The sequence below is a fragment of the Carettochelys insculpta genome, chromosome 7, assembly GCF_033958435.1.
Source record: "Carettochelys insculpta isolate YL-2023 chromosome 7, ASM3395843v1, whole genome shotgun sequence".
Classification (NCBI taxonomy): domain Eukaryota; kingdom Metazoa; phylum Chordata; order Testudines; family Carettochelyidae; genus Carettochelys; species Carettochelys insculpta.
Window position 1 is genome coordinate 34495613 of NC_134143.1, and position 18943 is coordinate 34514555.

Consider the following 18943-nt stretch of genomic DNA (forward strand, 5'->3'; position numbering starts at 1 on the left):
CATTAAATAAGCATTCTGGGCACAGCTGCTTTTAGTGATCACAAGTCTCATTACCACTAGAAGTCTTCTTGAACAGAAAAAATATCCTTTACAGCCACTCTGGTAGCAGATGCAGCTACTTAGCCCCTTTCACACCAACAGAAACAGGTTACAAATTCTCCTAGCCCCTGTTAATATTCTAGCAGAGTTTTTACTCAGATTGCATCAGGTGGATAGATCTCACCACAAAAAATTTCTATTAGTAGAAAAACGAAGTTCAACCCTCTTCTGTTTTCTTGGGTCAGTCATCCTCTGTTCAGAGCAATGAAATAGTGTTGGCAAAAGACCTGCATTCATGTGGTGCCTCGGAACTATAATTAAAGCCACATTCCCCTTATGCTTTGTAACACAGAACAATGCTTTATGAGCATAAAGATTTCTGTAAGATTGAGTGGTCTTACCTCAGGTTGGACAGCTAGACTAAAACATACCAAAGCACCTTGAATTAGCTAAAGGCACTAACTTAAACCCAATGTTGTTCTCTTTTTCTGGGGCATTAGATTGACCACTCCATAGTCTATTAATTTTAAGGAATGCTTTAAGAAAATGAAAATAAATAAAAATTGTCAAAGTGCAAATCAGAACATGTGGCAACAGATGTGTTATGAACCAAAATATTTTTCTTCCACCACTCATGTTTGAGATACCCAATTAACTAACACATGTACACAACAAATGCAGCTTTGATAGTATTATGGCCTCTAAGATACAGGCAGATTATAGCCTCAAACCAGCAGATAATTACAAAAATTGGTTAGCGAGCAGCTGTAGAGACTTTTTTTTAAACCTATGTTCAGTCTCACTACAGATAAAATTAGTCTGTGCAATAGAGAGGGACTAACAAATGTCAAAAAGTTTGCACTACTGAATGCTTTTAACAAGACTGTTTTTGCACCAAACCTTAGTTGCTTAAAGATTTAATGTAGGTTGTCTGTCACTTTTGGGGTAATAACTATTAAAAGTATTGAGGCAAAAATTAGCATATTCTCTCCCTTAAAAACCCAATCAGTCTTTTCACTATAGTTCTAATCAACCTTAAATTCTAGAAGTGATCCTACAAATCAATGAGTGCCTGCAAATGCTCAGCACCAGGTTACTAAAGAGGACAACAAAAGAAAATCAAGTTTGTCTTGTCTGAACAGTTTTTCATCCAAAGCAATTTTAACTAGGGAATGGAAACACGACTCCATTTTCAAAACATGAACTGATGACAGGTCTCTTACAGGCCAAGTATTACATAACTTCATACCATCATGGTAATAAATAAATCCCCCTTTTTTTTAAATGGTTGGTTTTCTGTCAGTTGCTGTAATACTGTGCAGTTTTGTTTAATATTAGCCAATCCAACATCAGCTATTTGATCAGTAATTAAAATGATTAAAAAACAAACATTTGCACCAATTTGGGGATGAAGAAACAAGTACTGCAGTTTTGCAAAAACATTTTTATTAAAGCTAGTTTTCAAAAATATCTTGAATAAAACCACTAGTATTTGAAAAACTTTTGTCCTAGTGACCAGAAGTGGAAAGATCTTAAGAGCAGCAGAGTATTATAGAGAAAACTGGTAAGCATTTCTGGTTCTTTTCATAAGACACTCACCTAACAGACCATGTAGATAAACATTTTTAAGACAACTCAATTGAATTACATTGTTTTGCCACCAGCAGTCTCTGAGGTTGGGTTGTGATGCATTTACACAATTCAATTTTTGGTAGACATTGGTCTCATAGTAAATTTACAACCCTTATTTGTGGCACAATGCTAATTTGATAATCTATTTAATCCTAAATTTTTATTGGAAAATTTAAAATAGTATCACCACAAAGTTCATTTTCATCTCACTTGCTATCATATCTTCTCAGCCACAATGACTTGACGCACATCCTCTGAACTGGAAGTCTGGAAGGTTGCAGCATTTCATAAGAGCTTATCCATTCACTTGTGGATTGAATGTAAAGGCTAGGAAGAAGCCAATAGATAATTATTTCTTTGCCTTCTTCAGTGCTGTTTTCTTTCCTCCTTTTTTGGAATTGTTTCCATACTTCGCTTCCATTTGAGCCAGAAAGTCATCTATTTCTTTTTTTCGATCTTTATTTCTGCGCTATAAAATGAATTAGAAATCTGTTCACCAAAAAGTCATTGTGAGATCCAACTTCATTAAAATCCTCTACACCAGGGGTGAGCAAAGTGGGGGGCAGGCCCCCTCAGGGGGTGGGGAAGATGACATTTCATAAGGAGGGCACACCATGATTGGCTGCTGGGTCTTGGGGTCATCCATCTCATTAAAAATGTTAAATATGTTACTCTTATGTATGTGTATTCACATTTACATACCGATTAATAGTTTTTATATTTTATAGACTCATTTTCTTACATGTACTGAAAGGCAAAAATTTCCATTGGTTTGGGTTACATTAGACAGGTTGAGGGAGTGGGGGCTGCTAATTGCAGACATGAAAAGTAGGGCCTGATGTAAAATGCTTGCTCACCCCTGCTCTCCAGTTAAATAAGATGTTGGGATGTACTAAAAGGAGAATATGGAAGATGTTTCTCCTTAATCTACATCACCTAGTATCTAAAAATAGGCTAGAAAAAGGGCAACAAAAACATTAGAGGTGAGTGAGAATGGGCGTGGGTTTGTGGAAGGAGGTAATTCAGACCTATATTCTGGAATACATCTAGATATCTAATTTGTTTATAAGAGATACATCTTAAGAGGCTCCCTTGTCATTTTCTATAGTAGGTACACTCCAAATTACAACATAAACAACAACATGTTCCCTCTCCCACCCCCTACAGATATACCAGCAAGCATAATTCAAATCAACATCTTCATACTACTTCCAAAACAATGAACCATCCCTCCTCAGTGTTCTCTAAATGCCTACTCGGATGCACCTTGTTGCATATGGGGGAGATCAGCAGATTCAGGCTATTTCAAATCAAGGCAGGAAAACCAGATGTAGTGAATTCCAAAGTCAAAGGTTCATCCTGCAATATCTTACCAGAAGCTCCCTCATACACATAGGGACCTCAAACTCTCACAGCTTCACCAGCCTCAATGAGACAGCACAGCATAGGGAGCAATGCAATTCCTCAAACAGAAAAAGATCAGATGCCTCCTTGAAAAGCAAGCTTATGCATTCAGTTCTCCCTGCAACGGGTGGGTGTCTTAATACCTTAAATTCCACCTGAAAAGCATTAAGCAACCACTGAAGCACTTGGAATATGGATGTCGTGTTCCTAGCAAGACCCTCCCTTGAGAAAAATGCAGATACTACATGCTTTCTGGCTTTAGGTGTTAAATAAATGTATAATGCATAACCTCATGTAGAATGCACTGCTGTTGTCTGACTTACAGGAGGCAGAACCACAGATCAAAACAGTATGGTCCACCTCAGAAAGAAAAAAAAATGTAGCCTTCTGGCCAGACATAGATCCTAAAAACACAACTTGTTGCAAATATACTTTTGTTCTTTAAAACTAGCTGACAATGTAATCCCTCCATGTGAGACTTAAGAGGATGTCTTGCCTTTATTTGTAAATCAGAGAAAAATTATAAAACGCCTGCTAGCTTTAAGTTGCTTCTTCCTATTTTCCATAATCACTAATATTCTCAGAATTCAAATTCAACCTTCTTTCCCTTATTCATAGCCAATATTTGCCTACTTGACAAAAGGCTCTGGGATGGACAAGCCAGCTATATAAAGCTGTATGTTATCAGTATGGGAATACTTCAACACATCTCACTAGTGAGTAGCCTTAAATGCATGTTGAACAAGGGCTGACAGACTAAATCTTTATCGTACCCAACAGAGATCTAAAGGCACAGACCACACCACGTCTGTAACTTTCCCGTGTAAAGAACAAAGCCAAAGACAAATATTCTTGTGTACTCCCTTTAGAGCCTACAAACACATCAATAGTTCCTTTACTGTGGTATCTATTTAATATAGCAATTCTAAATCCTGCTATAAACTTTCATGGTTTATTTGCAACTAGAACAAGTATAGTAAACCAGACTATATTAGCATAAAGATTTATTAAATAAAATTTTACATCATATTCGGTATGAAACCACCCTTCTAAAGACCAAATGAAAGGCATAAAATTGAATACTAGGGCTCATAACCGTACCCAGAGAGTAGTTATTAATGGTTTTTAATCCGGCTGGAAAAGTATAACTAGTGGGGTTCCGCAGGGGTCTGTTTTGGGACCGGTTCTGTTCAACATCTTCATTAACGATTTAGATATTGACATAGAAAGTACACGTATTAAGTTTGCAGATGATACGAAGCTGGGAGGGGTTGCAACTTCTTTGGAGGATAGGGTCATAATTCAAAAGGATCTGGATAAACTGGAGAAATGGGCTGAGGTAAACAGGATGAAGTTTAATAAGGACAAATGCAAAGTGCTCCACTTAGGAAGAAACAATCAGTGTCACACATACAGAATGGGAAAGGACTGCCTAGGAATGAGTACAGCAGAAAGGGACCTAGGGGTTATAGTGGACCACAAGCTAAATATGAGTCAACAGTGTGATGCTGTTGCAAAAAAGGCAAACATGATTCTAGGATGCATTAACAGGTGTGTTATGAACAAGACATGAGAAGTCATTCTCCCGCTCTACTCTGTGCTGGTTAGGCCTCAGCTGGAGTATTGTGTCCAGTTCTGGGCACCGCAGTTCAGGAAGGATGTGGAGAAATTGGAGAGGGTCCAGAGGAGAGCAACGAGAATGATCAAAGGTCTAGAGAATAAGACCTATGAAGAAAGGCTGAAAGAATTGGGCTTGTTTAGTTTGGAAAAGAGAAGATTGAGGGGGGACATGATAGCAGTTTTCAGGTATCTAAAAGGGTGTCATAAGGCAGAGGGAGGGAACTTGTTCTTCCTTGCCTCTGAGGACAGAACAAGAGGCAATGGACAAATTGCAGCAGGGGAGGTTCAGGTTGGACATTAGGAAAAAGTTCCTAACTGTCAGGGTGATCAGACACTGGAACGAATTGCCAAAGGAACTGGTAGAATCTCCATCACTGGAGCTATTTAAGAAGAGGTTAGATAGATGGCTTTCAGGGATGGTCTAGAAAGTGCTTGGTCCTGCCATGAGGGCAGGGGGCTGGACTCGATGGCCTCTCGAGGTCCCTTCCAGTCCTACTCTTCTAGGATTCTATGATTCTACTCTCCAGTAGATGTTTTCCAGTATGTAATAATGTAGTTCTGAGGATCATGCCTGCAAGCACATTAGCCTACTGGCAGTTGGAAACAAGAAGTCAAACATAAAAACGCCTTCTGTACAGACATCCTCAAATCTTACTTGAATTAGTGCTTTCAGGTCATCTTCTCCTTCACCAAGTCCAAGTTCCTCCCTGGTCTTTTCTGCCTCTTTAGCTTCTTCTTGAGCCTGAAATTGCAATTAGCTGCTCAGATGAAAACAAACAGCATGTTATTTAATCAGAGTTTTATTACGACACTTACTGAATACTTCCTTTTGTGTCTAAACGCAGAACAGCAAAGCAGCAAAAAACCCTTAGAAATTTGGAAAAAGTTCTTTGTTCAATGCAGATAAATACTTCAAGGCCAAACATCCAATACTAGAGTTCTACTATTAGAAAATCCTACTCTATTTTTGCTTCCTTACACCTGAATTAACAATGTTTTCCATTCAACTATAAATAAAATTGATAACTCATAAAGATCTATATGGCAGGATTCCAGAAGCCAGATTTTGGGACTAACAGTGTCCCTTTAGATTTGAATTGAGAGAGACTGATCTGCTCCAATATTTTGAACTTTAATAAACTGTTAGCAAAGTGGGTATGGCATTCAAACAGACGAAAGTAAAAGTTTTGAACTGAAAAGCTAAGGGCATATCTACACTTCCGACCGTACAGCAGCACAAATGCAATGCTGTACCTGCGCTGCTTTAAAATCTCCTGTGTGCTCTACATTGGTGACAAAGCTCTCCCTCTGTCACAATTAAACCATCCCAACAAGAGGCAATAGCAGTTGGCAGAAGAGCACTTCCTGCAGACACAGTGCTGTCTGCACTGGTGCTTTAGTTGGTGGAAATTATATCAGTTTTTTTTCCCATACACCTGATCGACAAAAGTTCTGCCAACAGAAGTGCTAGTGCAGACAAAGCCTTTATTATTGCTGAAAAGACATAATAGGAAATTTCTTAGATTAAAACTTTAAATCCAGCAACTCTTGGTGTCACAGTGCTGTTTTTATAAAACACATCCAGATTTTTCCAATGGGGAGAGAATGTGTCAGTAAAGTGATTCATGCACTTTACATAGATTTGAATCCTGTGAAGTGTAAATATTCAATAATTTTCCCTTTTTAGCCCTTGCAAGCACAGTAACATACCCTCCTTTTCCTTGCATTCATTTTTTGTTTAGACTCTTTCACGAAGACTTTGTAAGATGGAACTTCTCCAGAATCTATGGCTTGTTGGATGATCTTCCTTATTCTTGGTTCATCTGTATAATCAACACACAGTACAGATTCCATAATTTTGTCCATGTCTCCCTTGAAATCTTTATATGCTGCTTTAATATCAGCCAGCTCTTCTTCTGAACCTTTATATTTTGTTTCAAAGTCTTCAATATCTTTTATGGTGATCTGAAATTTTAATTATTAAGAGAAATCATCATGAAAGGTATGATTTATGTACCACACAAGACAAATTTTCAAAGTTGGACGAGAAAAGAAATTTAGAGAGAGGGTCAAATTTTCCAGGCCAAAACTCAAAGTTATTCTAAAAAGTGTTCTTCACCAGTAAAGGAGGAAGAACTCTAGCCATTCAAATACATGGAACAATTTGAAAAGCAGCATTGTCATCTGAGAAAAGTTGGACATCAACTCCCAGTTAACAAATGGCTGAGATACTGCTCTAATACACCGTGTATTCTATTGGGACACTAGCTGTAGTGCTTAATATTTTGCAAACATAAAAATAAAGCTCCATGTAGCCGCTGTGCAAATTTCTACAAGGGGAATATGCAGAAGGCATGCCAAGGAGGCCCTCATTGCTCGTGTGGAATGGGATCTAATCCTTAAGAGTAGCAGTAGTGAGGCTAATTTGTAGCTTTCTTCAATACATAAGCTAATCTGCTCAGATAGTATTTGAGAAGTACTTGCCTGCTCTTTATTATTTTGTGCATAAGAAATCAGACTTGTTGATTAAATCTCCTGAGTTTATTTGGATAGAAAGCAAAACCCTTCCAGCAACTAGAATTTTGCTTTGTTTGAATGAGTGTTAGTACTATGAAAAAAATATATTGGCAGACTGGCTGAGATGCAGATCAGTTACTGCTTTGGGTAAATATTTAGGATGGGGACAGCAAACCACTCTGGTTTTGTGGAAAACTGAACAGCTGATCAACCAATTGAATGTAAAGGTCACTTATTATTCTGTTAGACATTTGGGGTATAATGAATCTTGTTTTGATTGACAGGTGAAATTCAATATGAGGCTTAAAAAGAGCTTTCTAAAATGAGGAAAGGATATGTTAAAGTGCCACAGTGGAGTAGTATCCCTGCTAGAAGGCCTTACATTTACTATGTCTGAGTAAACAAAACCCTACCCATCAAATAGCACAGGATAAACTGAATTACTTATACTCTGTGGAAGCTGAGATCAGGAACTTTCAAGCAGAACGACTGGACTGATTTGGACTTTGTTTGACATACCTTTACTAGTAATTGGGTTTGATCAAAATAATCTTGGCTGGTAGCAATAACCCATCTAAAATTGCAGGGATAATCTAGCTCAGTGTTTCTTGAACTTTTTGAGACCAAGGAACATGTTGTTATTTTTATGTGGAACACCTTCAAAAATGTTCTTAAAAAAACCATTGACAGATCAAAAAAATAAACAGCAACAGAACATATACAGCAAAACCAAAACAAAGTAATTTAATCAGGTATCGTAACAATGAAGTAACATTGTATCTCGTTTTAATAAAAAAATACACCACCAGTGTATGATATCAAAAGTGCCACAAACCGGCAACACACCAGCAAGTTGTTCACGGAACACCAGTGTTCCACGGAACAGTTTCAGAAACACTGATCTAGCTGAGAACATGCCAACTTAACACTGGTTAAGAGATTTCTGACACAGATGGTAGCTCTAAATTTGAGGTCACTCTGACCAACAATTCATTGAAATGAATGGCATCTTTTGATGGGGAAAATGTGAAAGTAAATGACTCCATGTATCTTCTGATGACAAGGTACATCAGGCTCCAGATCTATACTCTGGTATTTGATGAGTCCCATCAGTTCTTTCTCTGAGAGCATACCAGACTAGGATTGGGAAATGTCCATTACCCTTTATGTACAAGGCCCTACCAAGTTCACAGCCGTTATTTCATGGACCATCTACTTCTCCCCATGATATCTGGCAGGGGTGCTTATTGTGCATTGGGCTTCCAAATATCCTTACTTCAGAGCTGAGTTCTGATGACACAAAGCTTCCTGCAGCTGGAGGTTTCCGAAGACTGGGTCTGATTCAAACCCTGGAGTGGCCCCTGCAAAGGAAGAGGAAGTCCCCTCCCTTCCCACATGGCCAGAAATCCATCAACTGGTAGGAGCCCCAGGTAGGGCATACCCAATCCTGCTGCTCCCCCAGGGTCTACTGCTTGGGAGTTAAAAGGGCCTTGGGTGGGCTATAGAGAATGAGGAATGGTCAACAGCACTTTCCTAACCATCAGGTCCCGGATGGTCATCCTCCCCTATGGCCATCCCTGCCACCCCAGAAATTATGACTGCCCACAGCCAGCAATTCCCACTTCTGAAGTGAAGGCAACAAGCCTATGACCACTCTGCCCACCCCATTCACAACACTGAAATTTCAGATGTAAACAAGGGAAACCATGAGGCTATTTTTAAAATCCTCTGACTATGAAACTGACCAAAACGGACCATGAATTTGGTGGAGCCTGAGTTACACAGATGGATACAAGAATTTTCATATTATAACCCATATTAGGCCTCTCACCCCCACCTCGTAAAGTAAATGGGTCCATGTAAGGACAAGTGTGTTCAATCTCTCCTTTGAATCCACAGTCCTGAGAACAGGAGTTAAGCAGACTTAACCCCAATCACAGACAGTGCTAGGTCAACAAAAAAAATTCTTCTACCTCCACGAGAAGCGTTAACTGAATTGGGCTGCGCCTACAATATGAAATAAAGTTTAATTTATTCAAGTTGACTTTTTACCACTAGATTTTATAAAGTTGATGGTGAGAGTCCACACATGTCCAGAAAAACAAAAAGCAGTCAAGTAGCACTTTAAAGACTAGCAAAATAGTTTATTAGGTGAGCTTTCGTGGGACAGACCCACTTCTTCAGACCATAGCCAGACCAGAACAGACTCAATATTTAAGACATAGAGAACCAAAAACAGTAAGCGAGGAGGACAAATCAGAAAAAGATAATCAAGGTGAGCAAATCAGAGAGTGGAGGGGTGCGGGGGGGAGGAGATCAAGAATTAGATTGAGCCAAGTATGCACACGAGCCCCTATAGTGACTCAGAAAGTTCCGATCACGATTTAAACCATGTGTTAATGTGCCGAATTTGAATATAAAAGTCAGCTCATCCACTTCTCTCTCTAAAATGGAGCGATAATGTCTCTTCAGTAACACACATACCTGGAGGTCATTGACAGAATGCCCCATTCCATTAAAATGTTGACTAACTGGTTTGTGGATCTGGAGTGTTTTGATGTCTGTTTTGTGCCCATTGACGCTTTGTCTAAGGGAGTTAGAAGTCTGTCCAATATACAAAGCATCTGGGCATTGTTGGCACATGATGGCATATATGATGTTAGTAGAGGAGCATGAGAAAGTGCCCGTGATTCTGTGAGTAACCTGGTTAGGTCCAGTGATGGTATTTCCAGAGAAGATATGTGGACAAAGCTGGCAGTGGGCTTTGTTGCAGGGAAAGGTTCCAGGACTGGTGTTCCTGGGGTATAGGCTGTGGCTGTTAGTAAGGATCCTCATGAGGTTGGCAGGTTGTCTGTAGGAGAGAACAGGCATGTCACCCAGGGCCTTCTGGAGTGTAGCATCCTGATTAAGAATAGGTTGTAGGTCTTTAATAATTCATTGCAGTGGTCTGAGTTGGGGGCTGTAGGTGATGACCAGTGGTGTTCTCATCAGTGTGTGTTTACATTGCCTTTGCTAGGTACGACTGTGTCAGCAGTGCATTGTGGGTACCTACTGCTAAGTGCCTGCAATCCCTTTGCATTGTGGGTTTTTGTCCCAGTGGGTCATGGGAATAAGATGTTCCACAAGTAGTTGTGTGATGATGTTCTCACCCCAGAGCGCCCTGTCCTCACTCCCCACTGCCACTGAAAACTAAATGGCCAAAGGAATTTTCCTCCCCTTTCTCCAAAGACTGCCCTGACTCACGCTGCTACCTGGCATGCAACCCAGTGATGAGACATGCCATCACAGCATGCTATTTCTGGGGCAATCTGCCTGAGATGAACAGGTCTCTGGTAGCTTCAGGGAGTTATACAGTTGGGTTTCAGGACTGCTTGGAGTAAGATAGCAAAGTTGAGAAAAGAGTAGGATAGCAAAATTGAGGAAAGCGTAAACCATAATGAACGCCAACTCCCTCAGGCAGGGGAAAAGCCGGCAGCTCCCCGTGCTCATGAATGGGAAAGATGACAATTTGTGGTACATTGAAAGGATTTTTGTCTTCCCACTTCACGACACAGACATGTCCAACATGGGGCGTGAAGAATGTCAGAAGCTACTTGGGAGCTTGTGGAGCATCCCAGTCATTTGGCACCTGTTCACCCCAATCAAGGATTAATTTGCCTGCGAATAGCAAGGATTACCATGCCTCTTCTGGTACAGATGCACTACCTCAACTGCACGTGTGAGAGAAAGAAGGAAGAGAGGACCACAAGCTCCATTTGTTCACAGGAAACTCACCCCTGAGCCACATGCTTTGGGAAGAAAGTATGGCCCTGCAGGGAGAGCACAGGAAACTTTCTTTAACCAAAAAACCTGTTAGGGTGACTTTTGCAAAGGGACAGAAGACTGCTCTCTTTACTGAAGGCAGAATAGGGCAGAGGCAGATATCCTGGGCAGTGTTTCTGAACAGCTGGACACAATGGCAATCAGCAAAGCACAGATAGATACAATGCAAATCAGAGATGCTTTGAAAAATAGCTTTATGAATGAGCAGGCAGCCACATGAATCTGCCGCATTTAACTATTGTGACACCCCAGCCCCCACTGATGTGTGCTCGACCTTTATGAAAGCACCTCCAACTGCACCCCACCATGTTAACCAACAGCAATTTTTTGTTAAGGGTGGGGGAAAAAGACACGTGAGTACCCTGAAGCAGGGTTCGCACAGCCCCGCAGCTGCTGGTGGGGGGGTGCAGGAACAGCTTGTAAAATGTAAAGCACTAAATACCTTCTCGGACTCTCTTCCTAAATCCTATGCAGCAAAAAAGCCTTTTAAAGCATTGAAACTCTCTGCAGGACATGCTGGTATCCAGAAGCAGGGTCCAGAAACAGCCATATGATGCAGGGCAAGGGGCAAACCCACCAGTCACATGGCAGGTTAGGGTGGGGTGGGGGGGTTGAGAGGCAGCCCTGTAAAATGTAAAGCACAGAAAACAACTTTCACAGCCTCTCCTCATAAATCCTGTGCAGCCATGTGGCTGTTGGGAGGCAGACACAACACCCTGAGAACTCATGGCCAGATGAGAGCCTTCCTGAAGTCTGCTAACCATGCTGGCCAGAAAGAAAATGAATTCAAATTCCTGAGCTTCCTGCACCTGGAGAGCAGCGATGATGAAAGCAGCCAGAACAGACACATTCAAGACATTGTGGGATACCTCTGGAGGCCAATAAAATTGATTTAAATAATGCTGTTTTCCACACTAGCACTAATTCGATCATTTAAATTTGAACTTAGTGTTACTCCTACTGAAAAGGCCAGGGCACAAAAGTTGACTTTAGCCCCCCTTAAACTGGACCTACTGATATTTACAATGAAGACAGTCATGTTACAAAAAATCAAGCTAAGTCCCTTTAAATCGACATTATGCTCTAGTGTAGACATAGCCGTTGTAGATTACCTATGCCTAGAAGAGAACCCCTCCTATAGGTGTAGGTCACAACACTATAGCCGTAGTGCTTTACATGTAGACAAACCCTGAACCACTAAGTCTTGGTCTAAACTACAGCTAGGTCTGTGTAAGGCAGCTGACATGAATATAATTATGTCTAAACTAGATGAAAGTAAATTTTTCAGAATGCTGCTTCTGTGGAAATAAGTAGGCTGCTAGAACAACAAAGCCATCTGTGCCTCCACAAGAGGCTTAGCACTTATGATGGTGTACAGTAAACCCTTGAGTTACATGGGGGTTGTGTTCATGCAACTCCTGCATAACTCAAGTTTTCAAGCAAGTCCCTGGGCTTGCAGGAACCAGGAAACTGAGCAGCACACAGTGGCAGGGAGCCACAAGTCTGCTACCCTGGTCAGCTTCCTGGCTCTGCAAGCAGAGAGAAGCCAGGAACCAGGCTGATGCATAGTTCCCAGCTCCCTGCCACTCCACACACTGGAGAAATCACTGTCGGGGTGACAGCTAAGAGTCAGGCTGCTGCCCCTGACAGAAGTGGTTTCCCCGCTCCTGTCAGGAATGGCAGCCTGACTCATGGCTGCCACCGCTCACAGGAGTGGTTTCCTGCTCCCATCGGGGCAGCAGTCATGTTAACCCAAGACACATGCAACTTAGTTGCACGTACCTCAAAGGTTTACTGTAGTCTGGGTGACACAGGGTCCTTGTAGACACCATGTTACATCAACTGCTGGCTGTCATTCTGATCAGTGTCCTGCTTACCTAGGCTCAGAGCAGCAGTGCTGTGGCTCACATCTGGAGTCCTGAAACTGAGCCCACCCTGGGCTCACAGCTTTCAGCCAGCCCATTACGCTTACAACTAGAGCCCACACCTTCCACACTTGGAGAAAGCCTGAGCTGTGAGCCCAATCTGGTTATTCTTACTGAGTTATACACACTTTATTCTAGTATGTCCTCCTGCACATTCTAAGCCAAAGAACCTCACCTATCCACTCCTGCAATAGATCCATCACTTCTGGCTGAGTCACTCAATTAGTCAAAATAATAGTTTAAAGACTAAGTTACAGAGAATTTACCATTTACACTACACATTGAATTTCTCTAGTCCAAGACACCCTCATCCAGCAATATCCACGATCCAACGTGATTTTAGTTAGCCAGATGACTACTTATGGGTGTGGCCAAGTTTTCCATAGTCCTATAAAGTTTGTTTCTAGCTGCCAGTGTTATATGCTGTTATTTAGCTTGAGTTTACCCCAAATGTCTTCTCAGAGACCACCAAGCAGTGGAAATGCTGGTATTACTGCTAGACAATATTGACCTCCAGTGGTCCAGCAAATTCTCTCATTTGACACAGGTCAGGTCCCCAAGGGTGCTGGACTAGAGAGGTCCAACCTGTAAACCTAAAGGTCCAACCTGCTTTAAACTTACTAGCGACCCAGTCCTGTGCAGCGGAAGGTGGCCAGACCCATGGGGACTTTAGGATGTTGAGGTTCAGAGTCCTCTGGAAGGTCAGATCTGGTGTTTGGATAAGCTGCACCTGGCCTGCAGGCAGCATTTTGCCCTTCCTTGAACTAGATGAGCGTCTACCCCAATGGTTCCCTGCCTTTTCAGTAACACAGCCCACTACAATGAGACATATAATTCTACGGCACACCCACTTTTTTCAGATTAATTGACTGCTTATGAACGTCACATTTACTTTTATTTACTAGGTTGCAGTCTTACTAGAGAGGTTTGCAACATAGCAGTGCATACAAGAAGCTAAACAAGGATTAAATGCATTAGTGTTTCAAATCCACCACAGAATATACCTTCTTTAACAGTGAGCACAGACACTTTCAAAATCTGTTCAGTGCCATGCTAGGGATGTTGGCTGAAGGAGTAACCACTGAAAGCAGGCTCCCCCGTCCGTCAGCATGTTAGGGCCAGGACGCAGCATTTAAACCATGTCTCAGCTCCAACGACTCCTGTCCTTGCCACAAGAGGGAAAGGAGGCAGGCTCCCTATCACCTCATTTGTACTGAGAAGCAGCATTCCACCTGCCTCCTGGTGGTACCAGGGTCCTGCAGGTCAGCATTTCCCCTTACAGTGGCTCTGCAAAGAGTCACTGGGAGGGGAAATTGACAAAGTTTCGTGGCATGCATGGACAGTTCTCAGGGAACACTGGTTGAAAACCACTGATCAACCCTATTCAGCAAGGGTGTGAAGCGGAGGGATTATGTAATACCCCCAGGTTTTGCACCTAGCTTCTCAGGGAACAGCCCCACTGCTGACCACCTGCCAAATTCACCAGCCCCAGGCCCCAGCCTCAGGGAGGCCCCTGCATGCCCCCCCCACCAGGGTCCAGCCACCAGTCTCCAGTGTCCCACTGCCTGATGGCCATAGCCCACCAGCCCTGTCTTACTCAGGGTCCAGGCCACTGGCCCTAAAGGCTTCACTCCAGCCGCAGCCCCCGGCTCAGGAAGGAGAAAGGGTTGTTAGGCTCCTGAATCAGACTGAAAACCATTGCCATGAACGGTGTCTGGCTGGTCCAAACCAAGCGACTTGATGACCACTGGAGAAGCATAAACAGGTATAAAGTGAGGTGTAAATCAGCATCCCCATCCTAAAAAATTGTTCCAGCACCACTGACCTCGCTTATTGACATATTTTAATTCAGCTAGAACAACAGAATTAGCAATTGTCCTGGAGAGTCCAACACTAAACACAGATAAAAAAAACCAGCAGTGATGTGGCACTTTAAAGACTAACAAAAGGATGCATTAGGTGAGGAGCTTTCACAGGACAGACCCACTTCTTCAGATCTGAAGAAGTGGGTCTGTCCCATGAAAGCTCATCACCTAATAAATCAGGTTGCTAGTTTGTTTTGTTAGAATACAGACGAAAGCCACTATCTCGCTGCAACTAAAGACAGAAATGAGAGATGTGATAGGCAGCTGGGCAGAAAAGAAGTTCTCTACCACCAGGACAGCAGCACTGTTAGACGTCGTCCCAGCTGTACTGCTCACCTAACAACTGGGGACACACCCTCCCTCCCACAAGTACGCAGCAGTGCTGGACCCCCAGGGACTGCTCCTTGGCTGAGGCAGCACCCACCTTCTTGAAGAGCAGTCTCCAGTACTCCTCCCAGTTGCGGTCCTGGCGCAGAGCGTCGGACTCCTCGTCTACAACCCCCTGCTCATCATACAGCGCCCGCTGCTCCTGGTCGCTGAGCACGGCGTACGCCTTGCCTAGGAGCTGAGGAAACCACCGTTACCCTCCACAGCGTGCGACTCAGGCGCCCCGGCCCGGCGGGCTGCAGGGCGCGGTGGCCGCAGAGCCGGGCACTCCCGCCCAGCGGCTGTCTCAGGGTCACTGGGTCAGCCCATAGCTGTGCCCTCCACTGCGGGCGACAGCCTTGGGGCTGCCCAGGGGCGTCTCTTCCCCTCCCCACCGCAGGCCCACCTGGAAGCACCGGGTCGCCTCCTCCTTGCGCTCCGGGGCCGCGCGGTCGGGGTGCACCCGCAGCGAGACCCGGTGATAGCCACGGCGGATCTCGTCGCCCGAGGCCTCCCGCCGGACGCCCAGCACTTGGTAGAGGTCGGCGGCGCCGAACGCCGCAGCGCACTGTTCCAGCAGCCCCATCTCCGCCGGGCGCAGCGCCTCGAGCCTGACCCAGCCCACCTGCTTCCCAGGACAAATTTGGCGCGCGCGTTACGTTTGCGGGCCGCGCTGATTTACGGCCGGGGCCGGAACTGTCGCAAAGACGCACCCCGCTCAATCCCGCGGCCCTTCACCTTGGCGGCTACGGCACAGCTCGGACAGGTTTGGGACTGGCCGCCCCGGTCCTGCGCGGAACGGAGAGTGCCCGCTGCCCACAATGCCGCGCCGCCGAGATCTTCCACAGAGCAGTCAGCAGCTGCACTGTACCTCGGCGCAGCTACTGGGCATGCGCGGGATCATGCGCCGAAGTCGGCAGCGGCCCTGGTGTCCTTAGCTTGTCTGACAGCGCCCCCTGCAGGGCCGGCGGCTAGGCTGAAGCCGAGAGCGACCCTGCGCAGCGGAGTTCAAAGGAGGAGGGGCCGCGGGGCGGCAGGTAGGCAGTTCACTGCGGCTCCCTCTGCGGTGGCGCCCCCGCCGTAGGCGGACGCGCCCGCCCGAACTCTCGCAGCACGAGTTGTGGGTCCCGCCTGGACATTTTGTTTCTAAGTGTGTGTTGTTGTCATTGGCCTGTTTGTTTCGGAGCCCTCAGGACATCTAGGACCTGAGTTCCGCTGTGATCCCTGCCAACATATCCACGTGTGTAAAATAGTTGTACGTGCCTGTAACATTCAGTACCGCCTTGGACTTTCCCTAACGCTACCCCATTTCATTTCTAACTGAGGACATTCCCATCTGGCACCTCCTGTACTGCAGATGGTCAGAGTCATCCTCACCCAGAGGCAAAATACACTGCTGCACAAGGCACCTGACAGCTTGACGCATCGCTGAGTCTTAATAGCCATCCAGCCTCCTCTTATCGCTGTTCTGTGGTTCTGCTTTTTCCAGAGAGGATCTAGTTAACTTAAAAATGAAGAAGTCTCCTGGACCTATTAGCAGCTAATCGAACCTGTGAAAGAGTCATGCTAGTAATTAAGCCATTTAATAGGCATTTGCAGACCTCAGATTTATACTGTTCTGACTTTACATAAAAAGCAGTCAAGTAGCACTTTAAAGACTAACAATTTATTTACTAAGTGATGAGCTTTCTTGGCACAGACCCACTTTTTTAGATCTGGAAATTCTGATCTGAAGAAGTGGGTCTGTCCCAAGAAAGCTCATCACCTAATAAATCATTGTTAGTCTTCAAAGTGCTACAGCATTGGTTTGTTTTGTAAAGATACATCCTAGCATGGCTACCTCTCTGTGAATTTAGTCAGTTAGTCTACAGGACCTTGATTTAAATTTTGCTTTATAAATGTATTCATGAGGGTGCTGCTGAATATTATGAAATAACATCTCAAACTCATTTCCCTCCTCATTGAGCATAGGGACACCAGTTTAACTGCATTAACGTATGGCCCTGTAAATTTTAAGGATGTCTCTGTTACATCATCAGTTATATAGAGAGATGTTTATTTTCTACTGCATTTATGCTTTTAACTGCATATTTTATTTTCATAGCCTTTTACATATATTTTATTATATTCCTGCAATTTTCTTCATTCTGATATTTATAGGTCTATACTATCAATATCAAGGTGTTCATTTACACTTGCAAGCAGGGTGGCAGGGAGAAAGGTGGTCATGAGGGGCTCTACCAGGAAAGAAAATCTGGTTGTGGGGGCACAGCAGAGCAGAGCAGGGCAGGGCAGGCATCAAGTAGTCAACCTGTGTTCACCAGTCCCCATTTGCTGAGAGACTGCAACTTTCTCTTCCTTGAGAAGCCTGCAGAGGGGATGGGGGAGCTGGCCATGGTGGCTGGGACTTGCACAGTCAGCAAACCCTGCTTTGTTAAAGATGAGCAAACACCCATGTACTGCCTCACTGGCATCAGTTACATTGCTTCATCAAGGTTGCCATACATGAAATCAGTCTTCTTCAAATTACAAAGAATGATGGGAAATAGATGCTGACTGAATAGGGGTAGAAGTCTGGACCTTATGCTGCCTACTGCAGTGCTGCCAGCTCATTTACTGTTAGCCTGACATGGGAAGGTGTCCTACCCTGGAAGATGGAATAAGACAGGCCTACCCCAGAAGCCTTGGAAGCAGGATTAGAGTACCTATATGAAAGCTTTGTAGAGATGGGCAAGGAGAATTCCCATTCTATCCCCAGGCACATAAAGCTCTTCCTTGGAGCCTCTGCCTGTGATCCTTGATGGCCACTCTATCAACTTAACCCACCAGTTGCATGATTAAAAAGGTGAACTCACCTGGAGTGCCCTCCCCCTCCATCAGGGTTCATTGCTTTAATGGTTTTAAGTTTGTGTTTATGGCACTTTTCTGACATCTGAAGATCTGATTTTGAAAAAAAAACCAAAAACTGAAGTATCTGCAACTTTAAAAAGAGCAGGTAACTTAACTGTTTCAACAGTGAGCAAATTTGTAGCCTGCTGCCAGTCTTTAAATTCTGTTTTTACTTAAATTTTAAAAAGGCTCCATATTACCATATTTATTCTTAGAATTTGCCCCCTGCTTCCACTGTTTCCCAACACTTTATTCTTTATTATTTCAAATGACTTTGTCAAAGTATGCCAACAACTTTGAATTCAGTGGTTATACTATAAAAATTAGTATGTTGCAATAGTAAATAACTGCAATAAATCAAATACATAATTGTAAACTCCTCTGGTTGATTGCAATCTCTCCAAACTGAAATATTTCTCTAATTTCCAAGAGATTCCCCCCCCCCCCGCAACACTGACACAACACATCTGATAAAGAGATTTCAGAGGTAGCTGAGAAGTCAAGTGAACATCATTACCAAAATAAATTTACCTACAGCAATTGTTGTAGTCATTGCTTATTTCAGGTTTCATGCAGATACTCGAGACTACACTTGTTCACTTAACATTCCAAATGTGATTTGATCCAAAAATTATGCTTTTAAACTTAGTAGTAAACTTTTTTAAATGCTGCTTTATACTTTTTTCTACTTTCTTCTTTCTCCTATACGTGATATACAGATAAGTAAAAATTTCCTGTTTGGTTAAACAGTCAACTAGCTGCATATCCAAGAATAAAAAATGTATATATTCAAATGGACACAGAAATGAGAGATTGCACAGAAGGCAATTTACATAAACATACACGTGCATATTCAAGGTAACC

General features: G+C 43.4%; 1 protein-coding gene across 1 annotated transcript; it reads right to left on the reverse strand.

The window, feature by feature from the left end:
* Positions 1 to 1499: 1499 nt before the first annotated feature.
* On the reverse strand, positions 1500 to 16284 carry DNAJC9 (DnaJ heat shock protein family (Hsp40) member C9). Its single transcript, XM_075000310.1, has 5 exons — positions 15597 to 16284; positions 15249 to 15389; positions 6406 to 6660; positions 5351 to 5437; positions 1500 to 2140 (listed from the first exon to the last, which is right to left on the reverse strand). Exons 1-5 carry the CDS (start codon positions 15774 to 15776, stop codon positions 2021 to 2023), a joined length of 783 nt encoding a protein of 260 aa, XP_074856411.1. The 5' UTR covers positions 15777 to 16284; the 3' UTR covers positions 1500 to 2020.
* Between the last annotated feature and the right edge of the window lie 2659 nt (positions 16285 to 18943).